Source organism: Corvus cornix, chromosome 14 (assembly GCF_000738735.6).
Source record: "Corvus cornix cornix isolate S_Up_H32 chromosome 14, ASM73873v5, whole genome shotgun sequence".
Taxonomy (NCBI): domain Eukaryota; kingdom Metazoa; phylum Chordata; class Aves; order Passeriformes; family Corvidae; genus Corvus; species Corvus cornix.
Window position 1 is genome coordinate 13,943,039 of NC_046344.1, and position 24,188 is coordinate 13,967,226.

At 47.1% G+C, this 24,188-nt stretch overlaps 1 protein-coding gene across 6 annotated transcripts in view; it reads right to left on the reverse strand.

The window, feature by feature from the left end:
• Positions 1 to 24,140, reverse strand: part of MGRN1 (mahogunin ring finger 1) — a 50,117-nt gene extending 25,977 nt beyond the window's left edge. For all 6 annotated transcript variants that reach the window (XM_039560357.1, XM_039560356.1, XM_039560360.1 and 3 more), the window contains exons 1-4: positions 23,981 to 24,140; positions 16,359 to 16,477; positions 14,055 to 14,143; positions 7,038 to 7,184 (exon numbers count right to left, since the gene is read on the reverse strand). In XM_039560357.1, the coding sequence (XP_039416291.1) occupies positions 7,038 to 7,184; positions 14,055 to 14,143; positions 16,359 to 16,477; positions 23,981 to 24,068 (443 nt within the window). In that variant the 5' untranslated portion in view covers positions 24,069 to 24,140. The remainder of the gene's footprint in view (positions 1 to 7,037; positions 7,185 to 14,054; positions 14,144 to 16,358; positions 16,478 to 23,980) is intronic.
• Positions 24,141 to 24,188: the final 48 nt, after the last annotated feature.

A 24,188-nucleotide genomic window follows, 5' to 3' on the forward strand; every position in this document is an offset into this window, starting at 1 on the left:
AAGCAACCTGAGGTACCACACTGCTGGCTGCAGCAGCAGCCCCCATCAGGGTTCATGCAGCCCATCTCCTTCCATGAGCTCTATGACACACCTTTACTCACAAAAAGCAAACTTTACACTCTGCACTGACTCCTTCTTGCCTTGTGTCAAACCCTTCCACCCCAAAGCCAGCTGTGTATCAGAGAACCTGCATTCTGAGAGGCCCTGTGAATATACTCCAGTGATTTTTGAGAGAACAGGAACAAACTAAGATTATTCCCCAGTCTCACTGTTCCTCTATCAGCTAAGAAGCACTCCCTGCCTGCATGGAGAAACTCAGTCTGTGGCACCTGCAGACCCTAAGTAGCTCCCAAGACAAAAGTGTCATGCTAGAGTTTGGCTAAGCAGAGTTAAACTTTTGTTGCTACGTGCTCACTGGGGTGTTTCCCCCTCTCCCTCATCCCTGGTCTGCGCCTGGGGAAGTTCTCAGCAAGGCAGCAGTCCCAGTTCCTGCAGATTTCTTCACTGCTGTGCTCACACTCAGCTGTGCCTGGTACTGGGGCTGTCTCGGGCAGCCAAAGGACAGTTCCTGTTCCCACAAGCACACTGGGACCCTGGACTGAGAAGTGCCACACAAGGATCCTTGCCAGGCTGCCTGACTTACACAGAGCACTGTCCAGACCCCATTCCTCAGGAAAAGCAAGATGCACGGAGCAATGCTGCCCCTAGGTAACACTTTTGATTAGAAATGGCTGAAAGAATACGTGCTTTGAAGAGCCTGTGGACAAAACAAGAGTCCTCTTTCTTTAGTAGCAGCTACAAATTTCATAGCAATCTGCAGTGAACCAAGGACAAGGAGAGCTTCAGATGGTACTCAGGAAACAATTCTGCCACTGCCACAGGCTGTGACTGCCTGGCAGGCTCCATGTCCTGTTACAGGCGATGAGGAAGAAGCCAGACAAGTTCTGCTGGTGTTCAAAGGGGACAGGAGATGATGTGGAACAAGTATCCTCTCCTCCTCTCTCTCCCACTTGCCCACTCCCATTTCATTTTGAGGCAGGATCCCACAGGTCAGCTTTTGGGGAAGAGGGAAGTTGAACAAATGTTTCAACTCTAAGTGATTTTTACTGATAAAAGAAACACTACCAAACCACAGGAAGGCCATAGCCCTGGGTCTCAGTCAGAATTAGAAAAGATCCACCCCAGAGAGGCTCCCACAAGGAGTTTGGAGGTTAACCACGTGCTAAGACACTGCACTGCAGTCTCTGAGAGTCTTCTCCTTCCCTCCTGCTTCCTTCAGGACAGAGCTTCCACTCCAAGCCAGGCAAAGACAACCCCCTCTGCATGCAGCTGAAACCCCAGTGCCCACATCCCCCTCCAGCCCCTGCAGAGCTCTGCCTCCAGCTGCTGGCAGCACCACGCTCCCGGCTCCAGCCAGGCTTCAAAGCTCACACAACAGCTACACAGAGAGGCACAAAGGCCACAACTCTTAAGACAGACAGAGGGTTTGTCTGCTGGCTGAAATCTATAGAATTTGGCTCTCCAGCCTGTGAACTCTGCACACTCCAGTGTTCCCTTGGGGGCTGGTGTGTGCCTGGATCAAAGCTGTAAAGGCTTGTTTCTAGCAAAACCCAGCACTTGCCTCTGATTTCTTCACACAGAAGAAACCTCTGCACAAAGAATTCATATTAATCACCATGGCCAAAAGCAGCAAGAGCACCTTTCAAAGGCCCTGAACAGAGAGAGGCTATTAAATAACCAAAGGAATATCTGAGTGCCTCTGTCTCCTGTGCAAGCTTGAATGAAAACAGCCGTGCGCTGAGCTACCCGTTGCACTTCATTTTGTGACCCAACTCCTCAAACTTCCACACACAGAGCAGGAAATCACTGCAGTGTCACGTCCCCCATCAGCTCAGAAGACCATGGGAGGAGGTTTGGGATGAGTGTAGCAGGCATTGCAAAACAAACAAGGAAATGGGGTTTATTTTTTTAATATATCCATTTGCACATCAGCAACACAAACAGCACAGCCCTGGAAAGAGCAAGGATTGCAGAGCTGGACTGACCTATTTTCATTCTGTTTTCTCTTTATATTGAGAAAATAGAACTTGGCAACAGCACTGGGATACGGGAGAGAATCTTTTCTGTCCAAAAAGGAAGATCTCTTTCATAAGAATAGGCTGCAAGACTCAAACCTCTCACGTCATATTTATCATGAGTTCCTGATCTGCCTGGATTGCTCATGCCTTCAGAACTGGCTCTTTTAAGTGCTTCCAGCTAGAGGCTTGGTTTCACTTCTTCCCCTGAGGAAACAACCGCTGCTGTCATGTTTGAACTGCGCAATCCTTCCTGCTAGTCAGCAGGACACCTACAGTTGGAAAAGTCCCAGGAGCCCTCCCAGGAAGAGGCTAATAGTGTGCACATCCAGGATTTTGCCAGACAAGGCAGGGATGCATTCACAGAGCACTCATAAAAAGAGAATACGAGTATCTCTGCAGCCTGCTCCAAAAACTTGTGTCACAAACCAAGGGTATCTAAGGTACAAACACATGGAACCAGTTACTGCAGGAGAAGGCAGGCTACAAACAGGAGTTCTTTAACTATTCTCTATGAGCTGCTGCCAGCCCTGCAATGGAAACGCAATGCAGAGTTCCCCTCCTTTATCTGGAGGGAAATTACATTATGGGCAATCACTAGTGAGTAGCTGAGGTACAGCTCGCACACCTCTATGTTCCTCCCGATTTCCAAAACTCAAGAAAAAGGACACAGCCAGAAAAATAAACAAAACTGAAGATACTGGGGGTCTTGAGCTGTTCAGAGGCAGGTCAGTGTTAATTCCTTGCCATTAAAGAGACTCAGGCATAGGTAGATCTCTGTTACCCTTGGGCTGATGCATCAGCTCGTCCTCTGGGAACTGATGTGTTTAATCTTTAGGGTGAATTCTCACCACAAAGGAACCAAGCAAAAGACATTTCAAAGGTGAGAGGAGCAGTCCCCTCCAGATTTAAATTCCTCGTTCATCCAAAAGGCTTCTACAGATATCTGCACTAGCACCAGAGAGTGCAGGGTACCTTCCCCTGGGCATGGGGCTGCAGAGGTGAACACACCTTTATAATCATCAACACAATCACCTTCACCAGACTTTGCTGGTAATTTGTGGTCCCACAAAAGTGATGACACAGCTCCCTGTGAGTTCAACAGTTCAGGACAAGAGGCAGGCAGCTGTTGGGAGCTACGTGTTCCCAGGATCTTGGCTAGGAACAGTGCAGCTGAGCATATCTCCCAGCACAATTACCTGGGAAAGTCTGCTGAACATACTTTGAGACAGGCTAGGACAAGACTGATAAAGCCACCAGCTTTTAAATGGAGCCCAAATAACTCCAGGAGGAAGCTCCCTGGCTTGCAGAAAGGCTTCCCTTTGGTCATGGAAACCAGCTAATCCCAAAGGCAGGCCCAAGACACAGCACTGTGGCTCTCAAGTGACCAGAGGCTCCACAGCAAGCAAAGCCACTGCCCAGGGAGAGCCACCTTCCTTTCCCTCCCCTCCCTCCTCTCATCCCAAACTGTATGACCATAACCCTGTCCTAGCAGGAGTTTTGCAGGAGCGCTGATACTATCGGGATCAGTGGCTGTTCCAGCAGAGAAGCAAGAATAACTTGTTTAGTGCTTCTAAGGAGCCATGCTGCAGGCTGAGAGCTGGGAGAAAATTCCTGCTTTTCACAGGGGGTCAGAAAGTTTCTCCCATTTTAGGATTCAGCATTGATTTAGGAGAGTGGAAAAAAAAAAAGGTGCTTTGTTTTAAAGAGCATCTTCATCCCAATCAAGTGCAATAGAAGAAGTTTTGAATTTATACACAGGACAGCTTTTGCACATGCTTGTTCCATGAATGCAGCTGTTAGCACCAAAAGAGATTGAGGAAAAGGAAAATCCACCAGCCCAGGCAGGGGAAAGCTGCATTCCTATTAGTGCACTGAAAATGCACTCACTCCACTCAGAGCTCTAAGAATGCAGCCCAGATTTTTTTTTTCCACTAGAATTTGAAAAGAATAAATCAAAGTAATTACAGCACTGCCCTTATAGAATTGCTTTGCAAAGCTGAAATCAGAGCTTCAAAAGGTTTTTACTAGCAGACAGCAAATCCAGAGAAGCAGAGATGCCTACTTGGGCAGCTGCACTAGCCCCAAGACGTGCTTCAGGAGCCACTTCCACATGGAAAAATAGCCTGGGTTGAATTAAAGCAGCTTATAAAGTCTATATTTGTATCTGACTTCCCCCCTACACATCTGCATGAAATCAGGATCATGCCTTCCAAAAAGTTCCCGGCTTCTGGCGCAGCCCCTGCACCCACATTTATATAACATTCATTGTTCAAGCACCCCAGAGCAGAAACAGGCAGTTCATCATTCCTGTATTATGGAGAAATGAAAGTAAGATTTATTAAATGCAAGGCCAGAAGTGGAAGAAAGAGCTGAATGTGGGTGCTCTGACCTTTTAGAAGGTTTAGTGCACCAGGGACTGCTGCCACCCCAGCAGGACAGTACAGAATCATTGGCTAATTTTTCATTAGTGGGGGAATCACTGCCGATCCTGGTTTCATGCAGAGGGTTCATGAACACAGGCTTCAGCTCTGCCATCTAACAGAGATCCCTCTCTCACTGAACCATGGACAGGGTGGATTAAAAAAATTCACATTAAAAAAAAAATCTCTGAAGCTCTGTTCATGTTCAGAAACTCACCTAGGAATTGTTCAAATTTAATTTAAAAGCAATTGGGTAGCTCATGTTTGCTGCTCAAGTTTTAAAGGACAAACAACAGCACTGGTGACAGTCACTGGCTCAGTGCATGGCACTAAATTTCATTTTAAAGTGCTCTTAATTGAACCAAAAACTGTGTTTTCTTCCTCCAACCAACCAAGAGGAGAGCTACTAGTTACAGAGGACTGAAAACACACTCTGTCCAGAAACAGTTGGTTATATTTGGTAACTAAAACAATTCTATTAAGCAATTATTCTTCAAGGCACCACTTGACGAGAGAGTCTCTTAAGAGTCCAACATGAGCAGTTTAAGCAACAAGAACAAACACTGCTCATCTTGGGTCACTCAGGTACAATTCCAGCCCAACACAGCATGGTTCAATTGTGGTGGGCTAAAAAAAAATTCTAAATTTTTCTTTTTAGAATAACTTTGGGTTATTGCCATTTTGGCATAAAATGCAAAAGTGGGAGTCTGAAAAATAGATTTTAAACTATATGGATATTCTTTGCAGACTGTAGCATAAAAAATACAGCACAAGGTTTGATATGAAGCTCACCATGCCGTAAATGCAGATGTTTCATTGCTACTGACCAGTGACAATGAAATTCTCCTTCAGGGTAAACCAACAGGGAAAAACAAGATTAAAATCAATGATTTAAACCGAGCCTTGCTGATTTAAGCCATGGCTTAAGCCTAGCAATGTAAATACATCCACCCTGGCCATAGAGGCCCTCAGTTCTCCCCATTAGCCCATGGATGGTTTCTTTCTTAGGTCAAAAACCAAGGAACACTGCAGGGCAGCACAAGGGACACTGGCCACCTCTCCACGCTGTACCTGTGTTAGGGAAAGAGGACTTCAATCTCCAAGGCTGCCATTCCAACACCTTCACTAGCACTAAATTCACAGGAAACCTAAGGACCTAAGAGACAGAACATGGAAACTTTATCAGGATTTCTAAGGCATCCTGCTGCATTCAGCTCTGCTCAGGAAAAGCTGGATCTAAACAGAAAGTGTTTTCAGAGGTCACTGAGAGATAATTTTCAAGCACTTTAAAAAGGAGCTCATTTATTACCTCCCCAAAATAAAGGCAGCCATAGGCTTCAACAGAAGAAGGGAAAGGGGCCTAAACAAAAATTCTGGATCAGGATATCCTTCAGTTTGAAGGAATGCATATCTGAATTGGACAATTGAGCCTCCCTCGTTTCTAAAAATACACAATTCATTGATCATTAGTGGGATGTTTATACTTTGCATAAAACAAATAAGCCCTGCTATGGTTTGTCATAGATATTTCTCCCTGCTGAAGCCTCTGCAGGTCCCTTCAACCAAGGCAAAGTTTAGCCCCAGCTCCAGAGCATCACTGCAGAAGCCATCAGCACTACGTCCAGGAGCCTCCGATCAGCCAAAAGCCTCTACTAGAGGAAGCCAAGAGCTTCTGCAGCCTGCATCTTCCTTTACCCCTGGAGTCAAAGGAATTCTTTGTCTCATGGCCATTGGAAGTGCACCATATCATACCAGCAGCTCACATGTACCCAACTCACACCAGGCAGAGCAGATTCCAGCCACCTTTGCTCCGAACATAGAGAGGAAATTATTCACAGTCGTGTGAGATACGGTGTTGACTGGAATGGGTTAAATGTGCTGATTTAGATTAAAAGGTTTTAAAATCTGGAGGGATGTACTATCAGGATATGAGAAAGTTCCCACAGATGACATTTTGGTCATTCTTTCCAGAACTAACTAAAGACTAATGTGCACCTGTCAGGAAAAATACAGACAGGATTTCAGGAAGTAAATCTCCTCTCATCTCCCAACAGCCTGTGTTAAGGTGGGCATTTATCCCAAAATAGATTTTGGGTGGGCCTCAATTCCACAGACTCACTCTGTTAATGTCAGACTGAACTTTACTTTGGTGGCCCAGATGCCCCTGTCACAGGGAACACACAAAGGCACTGAACTGGGTGATCTGGGAAAAAAACAGGTAGTATTTGAAGGGCAGGGTGGTTGGCTTTTTAATTTCATAGAACACCTGGCTGACAAAACATACAGCTGTGAGTTCCTCTCCTTAGTTGCTCACAGAATGGCTTCCCTACACCCTGAAACCAAACCAAAAAGGGAAGAAGAGAAGATATTGGCTATGTGAGGGAATTGAAAGTAATATTCAAAGTTATCAGAAAAAGAAGAAATTTCCCACTCTACCATCTGTGGCAGCACTGCCTCAGGGGTGATTAATGAGAGATGTTTGACAGCTCATCATCCCAGCTCCTGTGCCCCTCCACATGCCCACAAGCCCAGGACTTACACGGCCATGCCACCAACAAACTCCTCTGTAGCCTGGCAGTAGATTGTGATGGCAACACGGGCATCTGCATCAAAGGTGAACTCCAGGCTGTACAGGACCTTCTGCTTCCCATTCTCCTCGGTAGGGCTGTCAACATCATCTTTATACCTGAAAGACAGTGCCAGAGGATTAGAACATATATTTATAAGGTATCGACAAGATCACTCTGGAAATAAAGACAAGAGTAGTCCAGCCTTGGTGTTCTGGGCAGGCAAGGCTTCCATCTTGGGCTTCTCAGATTTCCATTCTTTCCTCTGAGGAAGGTTCTTCCAAGATCTGACTAAAGTTATTAAAGTGAACTAATGATGGTGTTGAGGGATCTCATCCAGCCTTACAGTGCCTGGACACAGAATGAGCCAAGAAAGGGAGATCCTGAATGTCAAATGCTGAGGAGAAGAAACATTCTCCTTCCTTTTAATTTTCCCATTAGGCTCAGTATTTGGGCTGAAGAAATCCTGCATGGGCTTGAAAAATCTAAAGTGTAATTCTTTTAACTCTGCAATGAAATGGTGCATGACAGGAAAAAACCCGAGGTTTCTGTAACACAAAGAATCCTGAAGCTCAACAAAAGGTACCTCCAGTATCACTCAGAAGATGATATTTAGCTCAGAAAGCATCCAGATATAAGCACTTCAAACACCTTTAAATGTACAAATGATCAACTAAACCTCTGGTACTGTAAGGGACTGGAGCTCGCACACATTTATTGTATGAACAAAAACTAACACATCCAACTGCAAACAGACACATGACAACCAACAGAATGAGCTTAAAAGTTATTTCAATTAATGTAAAAGTGAGCCCTAAGTTGGGTACAGGCTCCTGCACAGCTGGATCTCACTGTGTGATCACCACTGCCAGGGTTACTCCTTCTCCCAAATCCAGTGAAGAAGAGGTATGAAGCCAGCTCTAGGGCAGTGAGCTACGGCCATGGGGACTTAAGGCATGCCATGAGTGGCCACAGAAACAGCAGATGTTGGAGCAAGCAGCCAACACAACACACCACAAGAAAGTTACAGAATGACAGAATATCCTGAGTGAGAAGGCACCCCCAAGGATCATCCAGTCCAGCTCCTGGCCCTGCACAGACACCCCAGCAACCCCACCCCTGTGCCTGAGCATTGTCCAAATGCTCTTGGAGCTCTGGCAACCTCGGGGCCGTGCCCATTCCCAAACCTGTTCAGCGCCCAGCACCCTCTGGGGGAAGAACCTTTCCCTGATCTCCAGCCTGACCCTGCCCTGGCCCAGCTCCAGCCATTCCCTGGGTCCTGTCCCTGGCACAGGGAGCAGAGATCAGAGCTGCCCCTTGGCAGGAGCTGCAGCCCCTGCTGAGCTCTGCCCTCAGTCTCCTCTTCTCCTGAACTGACCAAGCTCTCCCTGCCTCGAAGAGCAAAGTGACAGGCAAATGGATGTGATTCACTGCCAGGGCAGCAGCAGATTCTCCATAAATTCAAATCCCATGACCACAGGTGTGACTGTGAGCTCAGGCACTGTGTTGGAATGGTGAGGGCAGCAAGGCTGCCCTTGAGAGGTGTAACAGCACTGACTTGTCACCCAGCTCCAGCCTCACTTATTTATCAGTAATACCTTAATTTCCATGATGGCTGGGTAAAAGCCAAGCAGCTGAACTATTCAGCAAAAGCTTGGCATCATCTCTGTCTTCACAGTATCAGCCTCTCCCCTCACTAAACAGCCTTAATGAATATGCTGTACTGTCAAAAATACTCAGAAATGGGTCAGACATACCTCCATTATTCAATCTAAAAATTGTCAAGGGAATCCTTATTTACCAAGTTCACTGACATATAACAACTGCTGCCTAATTAAGAGGGTTCCAGCATGAATTTTATTTAACATCACACTGAACAAGAATGAAATGCTCAGTTTCAGTAATTTAATACAGAAGGTGCAAAATAAAATTTAAGAGCAGTATAATCAAATACACAACACATGTACTAATGTAACCTTAGTGAGCCACTACAGCACACACCCGCATTCCTGTCCAAAGGGCTTGGAGAGGCTTTTGTCAGAGGTTCACCTAGGTCAGAGCAGCAAATCAAGCTAAAAACACCCAACATACCAGTATAAAAAAAAGCCAAATCCCAAGAACTGGAGTCTTAACATCTGCAGAATCCTGGACACAATATACAGTACAGAGCAAGATGGTATTTTCACACAAGCTGTTGCATTTAATGAGTAAAATCATGACACTTGAAGGCTGTAAAGAAGAAACACTGGGGAGAAGGGCAGGTTTGCCGAAAAAACACGGGGACCATCAACATTTTGTGCTGGACTGACCCAAGAACACAGATGGCAACAATCCATTCACAAGTGGTGTGTGTGTCCAAGAGAGCAGCAGCACTAGTCACCTCTTGCTGTGCTGCACTCCGTGGATCCGAGGTTGGAAAAGAAGGATCCAGGCTATGATGGACTTGCCACTTCTTCCAGAAGCAGCAGGGTGGGAGAACCAGCACCTCTTGCAGGCGGAGGCTCCTTCAAAGACTCACCTCATGCACAGGTAGGTATTAAATAGAGATGCCCAGCACATGTGAGAGCTACAGCACAGACTGAGATACCTGTGACAGTAGCAGGTAACAGGGACACCTGGGCATGGGGCAGCTCACACACAAACAACATATAATTAGCACAACCATTGCCCGCTTTTTCTTCTCAGGGAAGTCATGAAAAGCATCCCAGATCACCCTCCTGCTCCCAACTTCCACCTGCACCATGGCACTCAGAATGTGCTTCCATCCTTCCAAGGAGGTAAGGGGTTAAACCTAGACTAGACTAGATCTGTTGCCCTGGGAAACCACTGAGGGGCCACTGCAGTGCCTGGAGGGAAGGTTTCTGAAGGATGCATCTGCTGGGAAGTAGGAGAGTCTGAGCCTTTTCTGCCTGGAACAGCACCACTGGAGCAGAGGGCAAGGTACAAGTGCCAAAATGGTGGCAGTCACAGCAAGGCTGTGCCCTCCTGCTGTAACATCCCTGCTGCTGGAGGCACAAAAAATCATCCATACCCTTCCAGTACCTGAAGGGTACAAAAAGATGGAGAGAGATTATTTACAAGAGCCTGGAGTGACAAGACAAGGGGGAATGGCTTCAAACTGACAGAGGGCAGGGTTAGATTAGACATTAGGAAGAAATTCTTCCTGGGAGGGTGGGGAGGCCCTGGCACAGGATGCCCAGAGAAGCTGTGGCTGCCCCATCCCTGGGAGTGCCCAAGGCCAACTTGGACAGGGCTTGGAGCACCCTGGGATAGGGGAAGGTGTCCCTGCCCACGGCACAAGGGTGGAAGGAGATGAGCTTTGAGGTCCCTTCCACCCCAAACCAGTCTGGGATTCTGTGATCTGCCAGAGCAAAGAGTTCAGGTGAGAAAAGACTGCACAGATGGTAGCTGGCCCAAGGTACAAGCAAAGACTACTTTGGTGCATACTTTGAGAGGCAGAGACATCTCATGTCCCACCTTAAGGTGCAGGAATGGTGGCATGTAACATCAGGGAAGTAGCAAGACAAAAATCACAAATTTTACATTCCTCTTTCTTTGCAGGAGACGTGGCAAGACAAGGAGGTGGTTCAGGAGTGGTTCAGGTGCTTCAAGAGCTCTTCTGTCTCCACGTGCACTTGGATTTTACAGTGCCCATTTAGCCAAGCCCTACAGACAGTGCCCATGTGCGATGGCCACAGATGCATGCACAAATCTGGGAACCAGTGACTTTGCTGGGTGTGCCTTTGGGTCATGCACAGAGGTGCATCACAGAGCCTTCACAATCACAGGTACAGAGGAAAGAGACTGACCACCTTTGAGAACAAATAGCTGATCCAACATTTTGATGCAAAAGGCAAAGCAGGATGACCAAGGGAGCTGAGGCCACCTGGTCTGACATCACTCCTGGATAAAACAATGGAAAAGCTGGAGCTTTTTTTTTTGTCTGTTAAAGAATTAAAAGATAAAAATATAATTAACAGCAGCCATGACAGTTTTACAGAACTATGTTGAGCCGAACCCAATTTCATCCTTTGAGGAGATTCAAAAGTCTGACTACATAGTTAGACATGCAGGATAAATGTTAAAATATCCCTTGACTGTGAGATGTGCATTTACCCAGCGTTTGAGCAGGCACTAAATGAGAGTAGAACTAGTGACACTTCTCTCAGCACAGACTTTCACAAGGGAGAGCATCACCAAACAGAGGGGTTCTCCTATTTGGGGTTTCTGCAAAGATCTGTCCAGTTTAACACCATCCAGGGCTGCAGAGCAGGCAGTCCCAGGCCCTCACCACCTCTGCCACAGGATGATGAACAGCTCCAAGGACCAAGGTTACCCCCATGTGCTGGAGAGGGAAGAGATGGATTTCCTTTCTCTCATTCCCTGCAACACACCTGTCCTCCCCCAGCCCCCACTCAGGCCCTTATCCAAAACACTCAGTGGTATCACTACTCTCCATGATACTCCTGATGCTTCCAACACATTCCCAAACCACTACAGTTGCTGACTCCCTCAATCCTTTTGTTCCATGATGCTATCCCATGAAGCCCAGAAGCTGAAGCAGAGAAGCTGTCCCAGGGTGCAAGAACAGACATTGTCTTCTGAGTTGATCTTCCTCCTGCAGCTTTCAGGATAAGAGGGAACAGCCAGTACCAGCACACCAGGTACTGCAGCTCCCAAATAAAGCTTCCAATCCAAGGCCAAATGTGGGACATGAGACAGAGAGAAGGAAGTCTTTCCCTGTTAGTGGTTAACAGCAAAATTTCTACTACCCTCCTCTGAGGTTCACAGTCTCCTCCTACCAGAAATCAAACACTCACACGTGACACTGAAGACTCAGAACTTCAACACCAATATCCACAGGTTTATTATTTATCCTGTAAAAATTCAGGATCTGGCAAAACTCAGAATTTTGTCTGGTCAGAGCTGGGCAGGAAGGCCAGAGTGGACATTTCCTCATATTCCTCCATGGCACCTCTCCTGTGAGGACAAGCTGAGAGAGTTGGTGTTGTTCAACCAGGAAAAGAGAAGGCTCCGGGGAGAAATTAGAGCCCTTCCAGTGCCTAAAGGGGCTCCAGGAGAGCTGGAGAGGGACTTTGGACAGGGGCCTGGAGTAACAGTACAAGGGGGAATGGCTTCCCACTGCCAGAGGGCAGGGTTAGATTAGACATTAGGAAGAAATTGTTCCCTGTGAGGGTGGGGAGGCCCTGGCACAGGCTGCCCAGAGAAGCTGTGGCTCCCCCTCCCTGGAAGTGTCCAAGGCCAACTTGGACAGGGCTTGGAGCAACCTGGGATAGTTGAAGGTGTCCCTGCCTATGGTGGGGGGAGGGAATGAGATGGTCTTTAAGGTCCCTTCCAACCCAAACCAGTCTGTGATTCTATGAAAAACAAAAGGCTTGTGGGGACATTACCATCAAAACCTACACTTAGAACTTTACACCTGGACACTTGGCTCGGTATCACTATAGCTGGTGGAGGAGGTGGTAAATTAACTAGTTCTGGAAAGAATGTGCAAACCTCAACCACTGGTTGTGAATAAGCCAGGCTGGAGAGGGCACAAAGTGTCCTTTACGTGCACAGAGGGAGGAAGGCAAAGCCTCTAGGCCAGAAGAGTAGAAAAGCACAAGACAGAATGTACCCTTGGGAACTGCCAATTAAAAACTCATTTTGGGTCTACATCAGTGCAAAATTAAATAGAGTCATGTTGGCAGCGTTGTCATCAGCGCTGACACAGCAGCACTGAGCACATGAGTGAGAGCTCATGAGGCAGAAAAAGAACTGATAGTACCAGGAATTAGATGGATGCAAACCTAGACACTGTCAAGGTGCATGGAGACTACATTCCAAGTAGTCCAGAGCTGCAACTCTGCTTGGGGAAATGGGACGTGTGACCACAGAAAGCAGAATGACAGAAATATATCTACTAAACCACACCAACTGCCCCATTCACAGCCAGGCCTCTCCCAGGGAAAAAGCCACTGCCCACTAGGCTTATGCTCCTTCTCTTTTTTCCTAAAGAATTTCTTCACCCTAAGCTGAAAAACCAAAGAGCTTTCAGAGCAGTTTACCAATGGTCACTTATTTGAAAGTTCAACCAGCTTTGAAACCACAGGTTTTGCTCATTTAAAAAAACAAAACAAAACAACCTCGTCTGTTTTCACATAAAAACAAACAGGGGTTTTGGTTATGACTCAAAGTGCTCACGTTACACCACATTCTCAGAGCCACCTTGGCTGGGAGCTGCAGCTGGACCCCTGCCTGTGCTCCAGCCCCGAGACACACAATCCAGAGCGACTCCAGCCAGGATCATTGGGAAATGCTCTGCCTGGACATCTGCCCAGTGCTCAGACCCAAACAAAGCACTGAATGCTGGGCCCTGTACCTCAGCCATCTGTTGGAAAGGGGACAGCTGCAGGTCTGAGCGTGAGCCAGTGCTTTAAGCCAGCTCTGCTGGTTCAGATCTCAGCATGGAGCAATGAAAGGTAACATCTCCATGAGTGTCCTTCCCCCACGCACCGACACAGCCATCTAAACAAATGCATAACACTAGCACCAAACTTTATCTTGGCAGCAGGAGAAACCTGAGGAAGTTTCACTCAAGACCCATCAGTCTTCCTGGCCCGTGACTTGCACCAGAATCAACTCCTTTCTGGCTTCTCCTTGCACAGGAATGCAGGAAGGAATCTGTCTGTAAAGTTTATTGACCTAATATCTTCCGCTCATGCTAATGATTTCATGGCTTTGTTTACCACTCCAGTCTGTCCTGCAGAAACAGACACATCACTGGTCATGTTTGGAAACACAGATTGTTTGGATAAGGAGTATAATAAACCACTTGAAAGCTCACAAGGGAACACAGAAACCTCTGGACATACCTAGCAACAAGGATCTGGATATCAGCCGTTCTCCAAAACCTTACCAGTACAGTTTGGCTCTGGCTGACAGAGCACTGGGTTGAGCAAAATGAAACGTTCAGGTAATGGCAGTACCTCACAAGTCGGAGAGAGTCTTTGCGGATGTTCACCAAACTCCTCAGTGTCTTCACTGGCTCGTGTGGAGCTGGAGTTATATAGGGAAACTGGAACAAAAATGCAAATAATTCTCCTGTTATTACACTATTAAAAGGTAGCAGCATGTTACCTAACATACAATTTACCCAAATCAAGAAGCATGTAGCTTTCAGGGTACTCAGTACAGCAGCCACAAGAACAGCAATAGCAAATTTTATTAACAGACAAATCAAACATGTTTCAGGGTGAAAATCCTGCCCTGGCCCAGCAACAGCTCATACTGGAAACACACACTTTAAGAAAGGGCATTTTCACAAGGTCTTTCTCTCCACTCTGAATTCTCAGTCAGGAAAGCCTTGCTCTCCCAAGCTTTTATTTCCACTAAAGAAACCACCTCCAGCTTGAGCAGAAGAAATGCAGCTCTTTCATGTGTATTACAGCATACAAGCAGTGAGCTGACTGCTAATCAGCATGCTGAAACCCTGGATTACTGGGGGAAACTCTTTTTATTCTGAAACAATGGGCCAAATGTTCTGGAAAAGAAAAGAGACAGGGATAGGGGGCCTCATTCTATTCTACAGTCAAGAAACCTTCTCTCACAGATTGTCCTTTAAATAGGGACAATAAAGCTTCAGACTGTAATTCTCCTTAGTGGGCACAGGATCTCCAGTGAGAAATGCAAAGGAAACTGCTTATTGTGGTGATCACAACCTGTACAGCTGCAGAACTGCCTGCTGGGCACCAGGGACCACCAACACACGTTTCCTTAGAAATGAGGCAAGGCCTCAGTTACTCCAAAGCAAGAACTGGGCTCATGTCCAGAAAACAGTGTTGCCACTCTGTGTTTGAGTGGTTTTTTTTTTCCTTGAAGATTAATCAGAGCTGCCAAAGGGCTTTAACTTTACATAGGCAAACTATATTCCACAACAGCCTCCTTCTCTTAAACCTACTTGGCAAATGTCCCACGGTGTTAATGGCATCTCACCCACTCCCCTCCAGAGAAATGATGAAACCCAGTGCTGGGATGTCAGCAAGGAAACCCAGGCTGAGACATGCAGGTAATTTAACTCTGCCAGGCTAGCCCCTACAGGGAGGGCCCTGTGTGCAGACATGGCACAGGGGATGTGGTGAGCACCCCCAGGCCTGCCCAGCACTTATACAAACACAGATTTCCAGCTCAAGTCCCTCCTTCCTAATTCTGTTGCCCAATTGCACTTTCTGCTTCAACAAGAACTTTCCAGATTCCTCCTTGTCCTACCCTGCACAGTCCTGTGAACTGAGTGTGGTTCTAAAATGACCAATGGCACAGCCTGAGGAGAAACTCAAAAAGCAGAACGTGCTTGTCACTGTTCCAATTCAAACTTGCCTCAGTTTCCCCCACCTGTAAAACCAGTGTGATCCCAAACTGCCACTGAGCATTACAAACATTCATTAATTAATTAATGGTTACAGCTTTTCTGATGAGGAGAACCATGACTTCAACTTCTCATTTTCATGCAGGAACAACTAGGAAAACAGTGGACAAAGCAAGCAGCTCTTCCCTTTCCTCTCCAGCACTCAGAAAACATCACCAAATGACTCCTACTCTGTTACCTTTTGGTTCTTTTTAAGCAGTTCCGAGATGGAAGAGAAATCCAAAACATAACACTTGCATAAAATTCCTGTCTTTCCCTCACAACAGCATTATTCCCTTTACAAGAACAAGCCAATCACTTGAGCAAGCAGCTTTTCACAGTCCCATAGACACCTGTGGGCCCAAAAATACCTTTATGTTCCAGTTAGGAAAACTAAAAGAGAGAAGGAGGGACTTTCTGAGCAGCCCACCTAGGTATAAAACTCACAAAATATCAAGGTCTGTCTTAACACTGCCCTACACCCAGTCAGGCCACTCATTTACACAGAAAACAGCATGTGTTGAACACTGGCTGGAAGCCATCCAACATGTCCAGCAGCCTTGGGAAGTTCAGGCTCTGCTTCCCAGCCTTCTCTGCAGCATGCTTTACACTTGCTCAGGCAGGCAGGCAGAATTAGTCCCAAATTTTGTGCTCCTGAGTCCCTGTTCTTCTTCCCCCACCACTAATTCTTTCTGTCCTGAGTGAAAATAAGCCTCAAAGGTGAATTCAGCTTCTCTGGAAAACTCAGTTTGCATCTGAACAGACTGAAATGACATTCCCCAAGCAGTGAGGACCTCTTAGGTCTGTGCCATCCTCTTCCACAAACCACACAAGATCTTCCAAAACAGGCAGGAAACAAAAAAGAGTAAGACAGAATGTAGGAACTTGCCTGAACTGGTCTATTCCCCAGGAAGTTTAAGTCCATGTTCTCACCAAAAAGGTAACCCTCGGGGTGAGGGGTGTCAAACTTCTCTCCTCCCATAAAGAAGTGACTTGCAAAGTAGTTTCCTAGAAACAAAAACCACAAGGGAATGAAAAAAAATCTCTAAATGAGTGCTTCCCAGAGAAGTCTGTGCAGTTTTAAATCCACAAGTATAAAAGAGCCACAAGACACAGAAAATACTTGCTTATTCACCTCTTCCCTGTAGTACCCAGGGCCACTGCCAACAGTAGGAGAAGAGAGAAAAAAACCAAATAAAACAAAAACCTAGAATAAATCATTACAGTAGAGATAATTCCATTTCAACTTGTTTTCCAGAGAAGGGAGAGGGAGCAGGAAAAGTCAGCTCTTTCCAGTATTGCTCCATTCTGGTGAATTCTTCCTGTTTTTTCCACTTCCCAGTGTGAAGCCCAGTCCCAGTAACACCACGGGCCTGCTCAGAGAAGGATGAGGCTTCCTCCCACTGCATAATTCAGCACAGCCAGAGGGCCTCCTGTTAGGCAAAGTTTGCCTTTCGTTCCCTCTTTCACTCCCATATCCCAGGCAAGAACCACACCAAACCTTTACTGGGAGTGCTGGAGACTGTACACCTTGATGCTGATTTAATTAATAACACTGACAGCTCTAAATGCAAAAACATGGATGTCTGGGAGAGAAAACAGGGACTGACTAAAGTGAACTTCAGCTCTGAAAGTTTCCCCACGAATTGTTTCATTCATCTTTAAGGTGATGCACTGCAGTGCAAATTTCAGGACACAAAGCATGTGCAAGGTAATTGGGATTCTGGAGCCTGGGATCGACTGCAAAATGAACAGAATTGATTTGGGTGTGTGAGAGCATCACAGATGTAGCTCCCTCCTAGAAAGCTTTCAGGAAAACACTCTCAAATATGAACTTCACAGAGTTACAAGTTCAGAGAAGTAAGTATCAAGAGGGAACTAAAGTAAAAGGCTCCATCCAAGCCAATTCCCTTCAAGTTTCAGAGTGGGGGATGAGAGGACTGAGTCAAATGTACATTTGCTTCCCTGGGTGCAATGCATAGATAGCATAAATTTGTGTTTAAATGAGTCTTTCCAGAAGCAGTAACTAATCATCTGAATGGCTATGGAGGCATTCTGGAGGGATTTGCAGTCCCTCTAGCTAGGAGCAAGCAGGATTTACTCTGAAATGGAAGGGTTTTCATGAATGGCCCTGTTTTTTCCATTAAGGCTCTTTCCCTTTATGCTTCAAGAAAGGCTCTTTTCACTCTGCACAGATGGCAGTGCCTTAATGATGACGGTAGGGCTCAGCTATTGCTGAGCTCAGCTTACAAGCACCCAGATGTTTGTAGTACTGAAACACATCCTTCTTTCCAGATACAACAATCACCTTCAGCACAGGTCCAGCATCTACTTAGAATCTGTCCTACAGAATCAGAATAACACAATCACAGAATCATTTAGGTTGGAAAAACTCTCCAAGATTATCAAGTCCAACCTGTGACTGACCACCACCTTGTCAACCAGACCAGAGCACTGAGTGCCACATCCAGTCATTTCCTGGACACAAATACAGGTGCTCCAAATGACAGGGAACCTTTTCCCACTCCTCCCAGAAGCAACAAATTAAAAAAATTAATCTGTATATAAATCTCCAAGCACAGCCAGCCTGACACTGACTCTCCACCTGAGATACACCACGGTGGTTTGTGCTTGCACTGAGGTTCAGAAAACCATGATGAACACTGGAGTTTATGAATAGATTTTACATTTTATGTGGGTCAAGTAGGATTATGTTTTGGAACATTTTATTTGATCAACTGTGAAGACAATGCTTGTGCAGGATGTCTCAGTACCACAGCAGCTGGTTATCTGGGATCAGAATTGGAGAACTCCCTCTTATCCAATGAGTGAGACAGAATTATAGAATTATAGAATGGCCTGGGCTGGAAAGGACCTTAAAGATCACAGAGTTCCAGCTCCCTGCCATGGACATGTTCCATGACACCAGATTGCTCCAAGCCCCATCCAAGTTGGCCTTGGGCACTTCCAGGGATGGGGCAGCCACAGCTTCTCTGGGCAACCTGTGCCAGGGCTTCTCTACCCTCACAGGGAAGAATTTATTCCTAATATCCAACCTAACCCTACTCTCTGTCAGTTTGAAGCCATTCCCCCTTGTCTTGTCACTCCAGGCTCTTGTAAATAGTCTTGCCCCATCTTTCCTCTAAATTCCCTCCAGATATTGGAAGGTCACAATGAGGTCACCCCAAAGCTTCTCCTCTCCAGGCTGAACAATCCCAATTCTCCCAGCCGTTCCTCCCAGCAGGGCTGCTCCATCCCTCTGCTCATCCTGGTGCCTCCTCTGGACTCGCTCCAGCAGCTCCAGGTCCTTCCTGTGCTGGGCTCCAGGGCTGGAGGCAGCTCTGCAGGTGGGGTCCCACCCTGACAGGGGCAGAGGGGCAGAATCTCCCCCTCTCCTGCTGCCCACACTGTGGGATCAGCCCAGAACATGGTTTGAGAGCATCTCCAAGGATGAAAAGATCTCTCTTGTTTGACTGGAACAACACCCAGACACAAAACCAGCAAGTTCAAGGCACCTGCCACACTTTTCACTGCTCCACTAAGAACTACTTTTGGGATCTCTACCAAATTGTTTGGATTTCTCACAAATACACACAGTAGCTGGAATCACTGCTTCAGTTCCACATTCAGACTGAACTCCCTTCATCTTCCTGCTAAGTCACCTCCTGCAATGTGAAGGAGAGGGGGTTTTTTTCCCCTGAGGCACTTTCTTCACAAGCAAACAAGAAACACAGCGCCAGGCACAAGGAGCACAGGGAAAACCACTCTGAGGTGCTCAGAGGGGAACACACTGGTGAGCAGAACAACCCCCGAGGCTCTGCCACTGCTGCTGCACACAGAAAAGCTGCCATACACACGAGGTTTCAACAGACAAACAAACCGGAATGGCAGCAAACTGTCTCCACAAATTTATAACACAGTTTTCAGCAGCTAAAAAAAGATATTCTGTTGCAAGCTTTCAGAAACCACTTGCTACAATGACACCCGAAGTTTAGAGCTCTCAAGGTAGGACTAAAGTTAAACATTAATCCTCTCAACCACTACCCCGACCAGCTCGGAGTTTGCCCAAGATGGAGGCAAAACATTTTAAGCAAGCATTTCTTAAATATCACACCAGGGACTAAAAAGAAAAGGAAACTTCCAGATGGAAAATATGAGGCATCCTCTTTTCCAGTCACTGTGACATTTAGGATTTTCAGTGTCTCTAACAGGAGTACATATCTTTTCTATGCAGTAGAATCCTAGGTTCCATTTCCAAACCCGTTACAAAGACAGCTTTAGGACTTTAGCCAGGCTATCATGCCTCTTGAACCCTGTTCCCATATGTCCCCCCAGACTATAAAACCACAGGTGTTCCAAGGCCAGCTTTACACAGAGCTCTGTAGTTAAGGGCACAAGGAGGATGCTAAGTGCCACGCTCTTTGGCAGGAAAAAAAAAGAAAAGCAAAAAATCCTTGGATTAACCCTCCCCAGAACTGCTACAAACAGAAATCCTCCAGGAAAATGCAGTGACACACTGACCAGGAAAGAATCACACATAAATAAAAAAGGATGGAATAGGATAAAAATGACAGAACAAAGAAAAACTGCGGCTTTACTCCCCCAGAGTAAATCAGCACAAAGCACAGAGGAGCATCAGATAAAAGAGAACACGACCAAGTGACACTGCTGAGGTAGATGAAGCCCAAGCAGTGGTTGTAAGAGAAATTGTTGTGGTGGAAAACTTTACAGTGTCTGGAAAAACTCCGACCACTGGGAAACCTAGACCAGCCAAGTCTGACTCATTAGGTTGTCCCATGCAAAACCAAACTGGAACCCAAGGCTCCTCCAAGGCATCAAATGACACCGAAATACTTTGTATTTAGTACAACACAGTGATGGGGGTTTATTATTATAATTGCACCAGCATTAAGCACCAGACTGCTCCAGCCATAATTACCTCTCCCCAAGCCAGCATTCTAATCCCACATCCATGCAACACATGGATGGGATGCACAAGAGACACGCTGGGAAGGGACACATCCTACAAGAGCCAGGAGCACAACTGTAATCCCATCAAAACATGGGCTCTGTCGTACAACGTTCATTAACAGAAAGCAATGAGGTGTCCATTTAGGCTTCTCGCCATTAATACAATTAACAGTGAAGTGACAGAAATTGAGTTCTCTTTAATTACTCAGCCAGACAATCACCACCATGGCAGACTGACAGCACAGTCCCAGACACAGCCTGAACCAGCAGCATTGTGTGAAATACAGGGACAGTGACACTGTCACAGTACACGGCAACACAGTCCACTGGGTGTGACTCTGGATACTCTTCTCCTATTTAAAACTCCTCTTTCTTTGATTAAAGCCTCATTCCCAAACAACAAAGCAGTTCAGCTTCAGAGAGGAGCAATCTGCTTCCTTTTTTTCCTCCCAGAAATCTCCAGGGAATTCTCTTCCAAGAGCCTACTCCAGAGGAGAAGAGCCATCCCAAGGGCACGTGCTCCATGCTGCAGAGGAGCTCAGTGGAACAGGAGTAGAGCTGTGGGAAGCACTGGTGCATTGCTCACTGGTTCTAAAGCAACGGGGGCATGGGGGATCCTTTCACTGTTCCAAGCACTGAAGCCCCACAGAGATCACAACTGTTCCCTGCTAAACGGGAAAAAACTACCCATTTTTAGCCTGTTTCACAGAGGCACTTACTCTTCTGTACAAACTGGGCCTTCCTCCCAACTGGTCAGGCAGGCACAATGCCAGCACAGGCTCCATAAAGCAAGAAATTTTGGTTATAAAGTACCAGCGAAGAGGGGTCAGAGAAGGGAATTGGGTATCACCTTACAGCAGCCTCAGTCATCCAGATGCAGAAGGAAAAATGTAGATGATACCCACCCAGAGCCTTGGAGGAATAATCAGGGCATTTTCAGAGGATTTTTGACAACAAAACTGCACACAGTTTCCAACAAAGGTGTTAAACAAGCTGCTTCACTGAGGACTGGCTCATGCAGACCAAGGTGGATTCCTCAGCAATCTGCTCCATCCTCCCCAGAGCACGTGACTGACCCAGCAAAAACCACACCACAAGCCAATAAAGGAGAAGGGAATATTCACCTCTGCCTTTGCAACCAGCTGTGAATCTGTGTCCCTCTCCATAGGCAGGTTGATATGCAGCTGAAATTACAGCCAGAATACCTGTATTTAGGGTTTATTTCCTTGCACAATGTGTTCTTGTGAGGGGATATTTGCTCCAGAACACAAACCCTCATCCTTCAAACTGATGCCAACCATGGACAGCAGCTGACCAGATATTTGTAGTAAGTCAAGATCTGCTGAAACCAGAGACAAGAAGGGACAGAATGGAAAAGTGAAGGACAGCCCTCGGTGGTGCACACAGGATGAGTGGCCTCAGGTAATGCTCTCTCACCACTTGTTGCAGTCTTTCAGGGGTACTGTCAGAGCCAGGAGTGCGTGTCAGGCTCACTCTCCAGCACACACATTCACACACCCAACACAGCCCGTGGAAAACCGGCTTCTTCCAGTCAGGGCTCACAGCAGCAGTGTTGAGTTAGAAATAATTAGCAATCATTTGACCCAAGAACATTTTGTACTACTTCCAGCTTGCTTCTTGAAATCAAAACTGTACTCAACTCACTTCCAGTCATCTTCACTGTCAGGTTTGGTACCAACTGTTCCATCTCCAAGACAATCACTCTGAAGATGGCAGGATCTCAAAGGACACCTTTGTCCCTCTGAACATGCTCCACTTGAAGGAGGGAGGGGAGCTGCCATCCTAACAGCCCTCACTGTTCTGGGTTTTGAACCACCACTTCTTCTTCTGCCTAGAGCTTGAACAGCTCTTCTCTCTCCCCAAAGTCAAGAGGATCTTTGTTAAATAAACCCAAAGATGAAGAGAAAGCCCTGGCTTAATGCCAGCTTTCAGAAAGAGCACAAGAAAATGCCACAGAGAATTAATTAACAAGCCTCTAATTGCATCCAGAGCCTTTGTAGGAAATAGCAATATTTTTATTTAACCAGCTGCTTGAAAGCATTGGCTGTTCAGTTTTACAAGGGAGGTATCACACATGGAACACTTTGGTAGCACTATGCTCAACAGATCCCCTTCCAGGGAGCACGGTAACACACAAACCCAACCTCAGGTGTGTGATGGGATTACCTTGACAAGCCCAAAACCCAACACACCATTAACTTCCAGTTCAACAGCACAGGAACAACAGGATCATGATCTGAAAGAAGTTTAATGTCCATTGCATATGGTGGTTATAATTAATCCACTCCTTATCTAAAATGCTGTCACACGCAGGTCATGCTGCAGCCAAGCTGTGACACTTGCCTCTTCCAGCTGCCCAAAAAACTAGCTCCCAACCCTCTAAAAAAAGCAGGTTATATTTTCTAAGAGAGCCAACACAGCTCTTGGATTTTTCTGGGCAGGTTCCCCCCTTCCACTTCCTCCACACCACCATTCCTGCTGAAGGCCAACCTGCAACAAGACAAGGTGTAATGATAACAGGACTCTATTTGAGATGATCCTGCACCCCCTCCTAACTGAACAGGGGTCCTGGCCCCCTCCATGACACAGCCCCGAGGATGTCACAGCCAGCAGGTCATGGACACACATAGGACTTGAATCTCTTCACATACAAAAAAGTCTTTGTATCTGAGAGTGAGGGGACCCAAACTGCTGCTCTGCAAATTCTTCAGCCTGTCTGGAAAAGCCCTAGCAGAACCAAAACCTAGAAAAATGCGTAAGCAAACAGAAAATGCAGGGGGGAAAAAAAGTACCTGAATTTCCCTGACCACTTGTTTTCTGAGAAAAATAAGCAAAACTCTTCAAACAAGTTAAACCTGGCCAAACTCAAAAGCCGGCCCAAGACAAGGTGAGTCATGGGCTCATCCTAACTGCACACAAGTGGCACCGACAAATCTCTAAGCCTTCAGAACAATTCCCTTTGGAAAACAGACACCCGGTAGGCTGTGTCAGCCCAACAGCTCCTAGGTGAGAACCACTGCCATTTTAAGGAGTTAAAAAGAGGGTTGTCATGCGGGAATTTTGCCATTCTATACTCAACCAGACCCAATTCTGTTCCCTGTCCCCCGCAAACTCCGCCGTCGCTTCCCCTTTACCAGCAGCACCAGCCGCACTCGCCAGTGACCAACAATTTGCTGAGACCACATTTCCATGGTGGGGAGCGATCCTTGTGTACCCTCAGTGACCCCCGGGATCACGGGCGGTGACGGCGCCAGGCGGGCACGGACAGCGAGACAGCTGAGCCCTGGATCCGGGGCACGGAGACACCCCCACGGCCCTGTGCCACAGCTGTGCCCACGGACATCCCTTCACGGCCTCTCCGCCAGCGCGGGCGGGCTGGGCCGCGGCCAGAGCCGGAGCCGGAGCCAGCCCGGGCCGGTGACAGGCACTCCCGCAGCCCCTTCCCCGGCCTCCCCGCCCGGCCCGGGTGGCACCGGGCCCGGCACGGCCTGTCCCCCTCCCCCGTCCCCGCGCCCTCACCGGACTTGGGCGGGTAGCGGTAGGCCGAGTTGGCCTGGATGTCGATGTCCTCCACGCCCGCGATGCGCCGACTGAGCAGGGAGCCCATGGCGGCCGCGGACAGGGCGGGCGGCCCGGGGGCGCAGAGCGGCAGCGGCGGCGGCGGCACCGGCACCGGGACCCGCACCCACGGCGGCGGCGCGAGGCACGCCGGGACAGCGAGTCCACC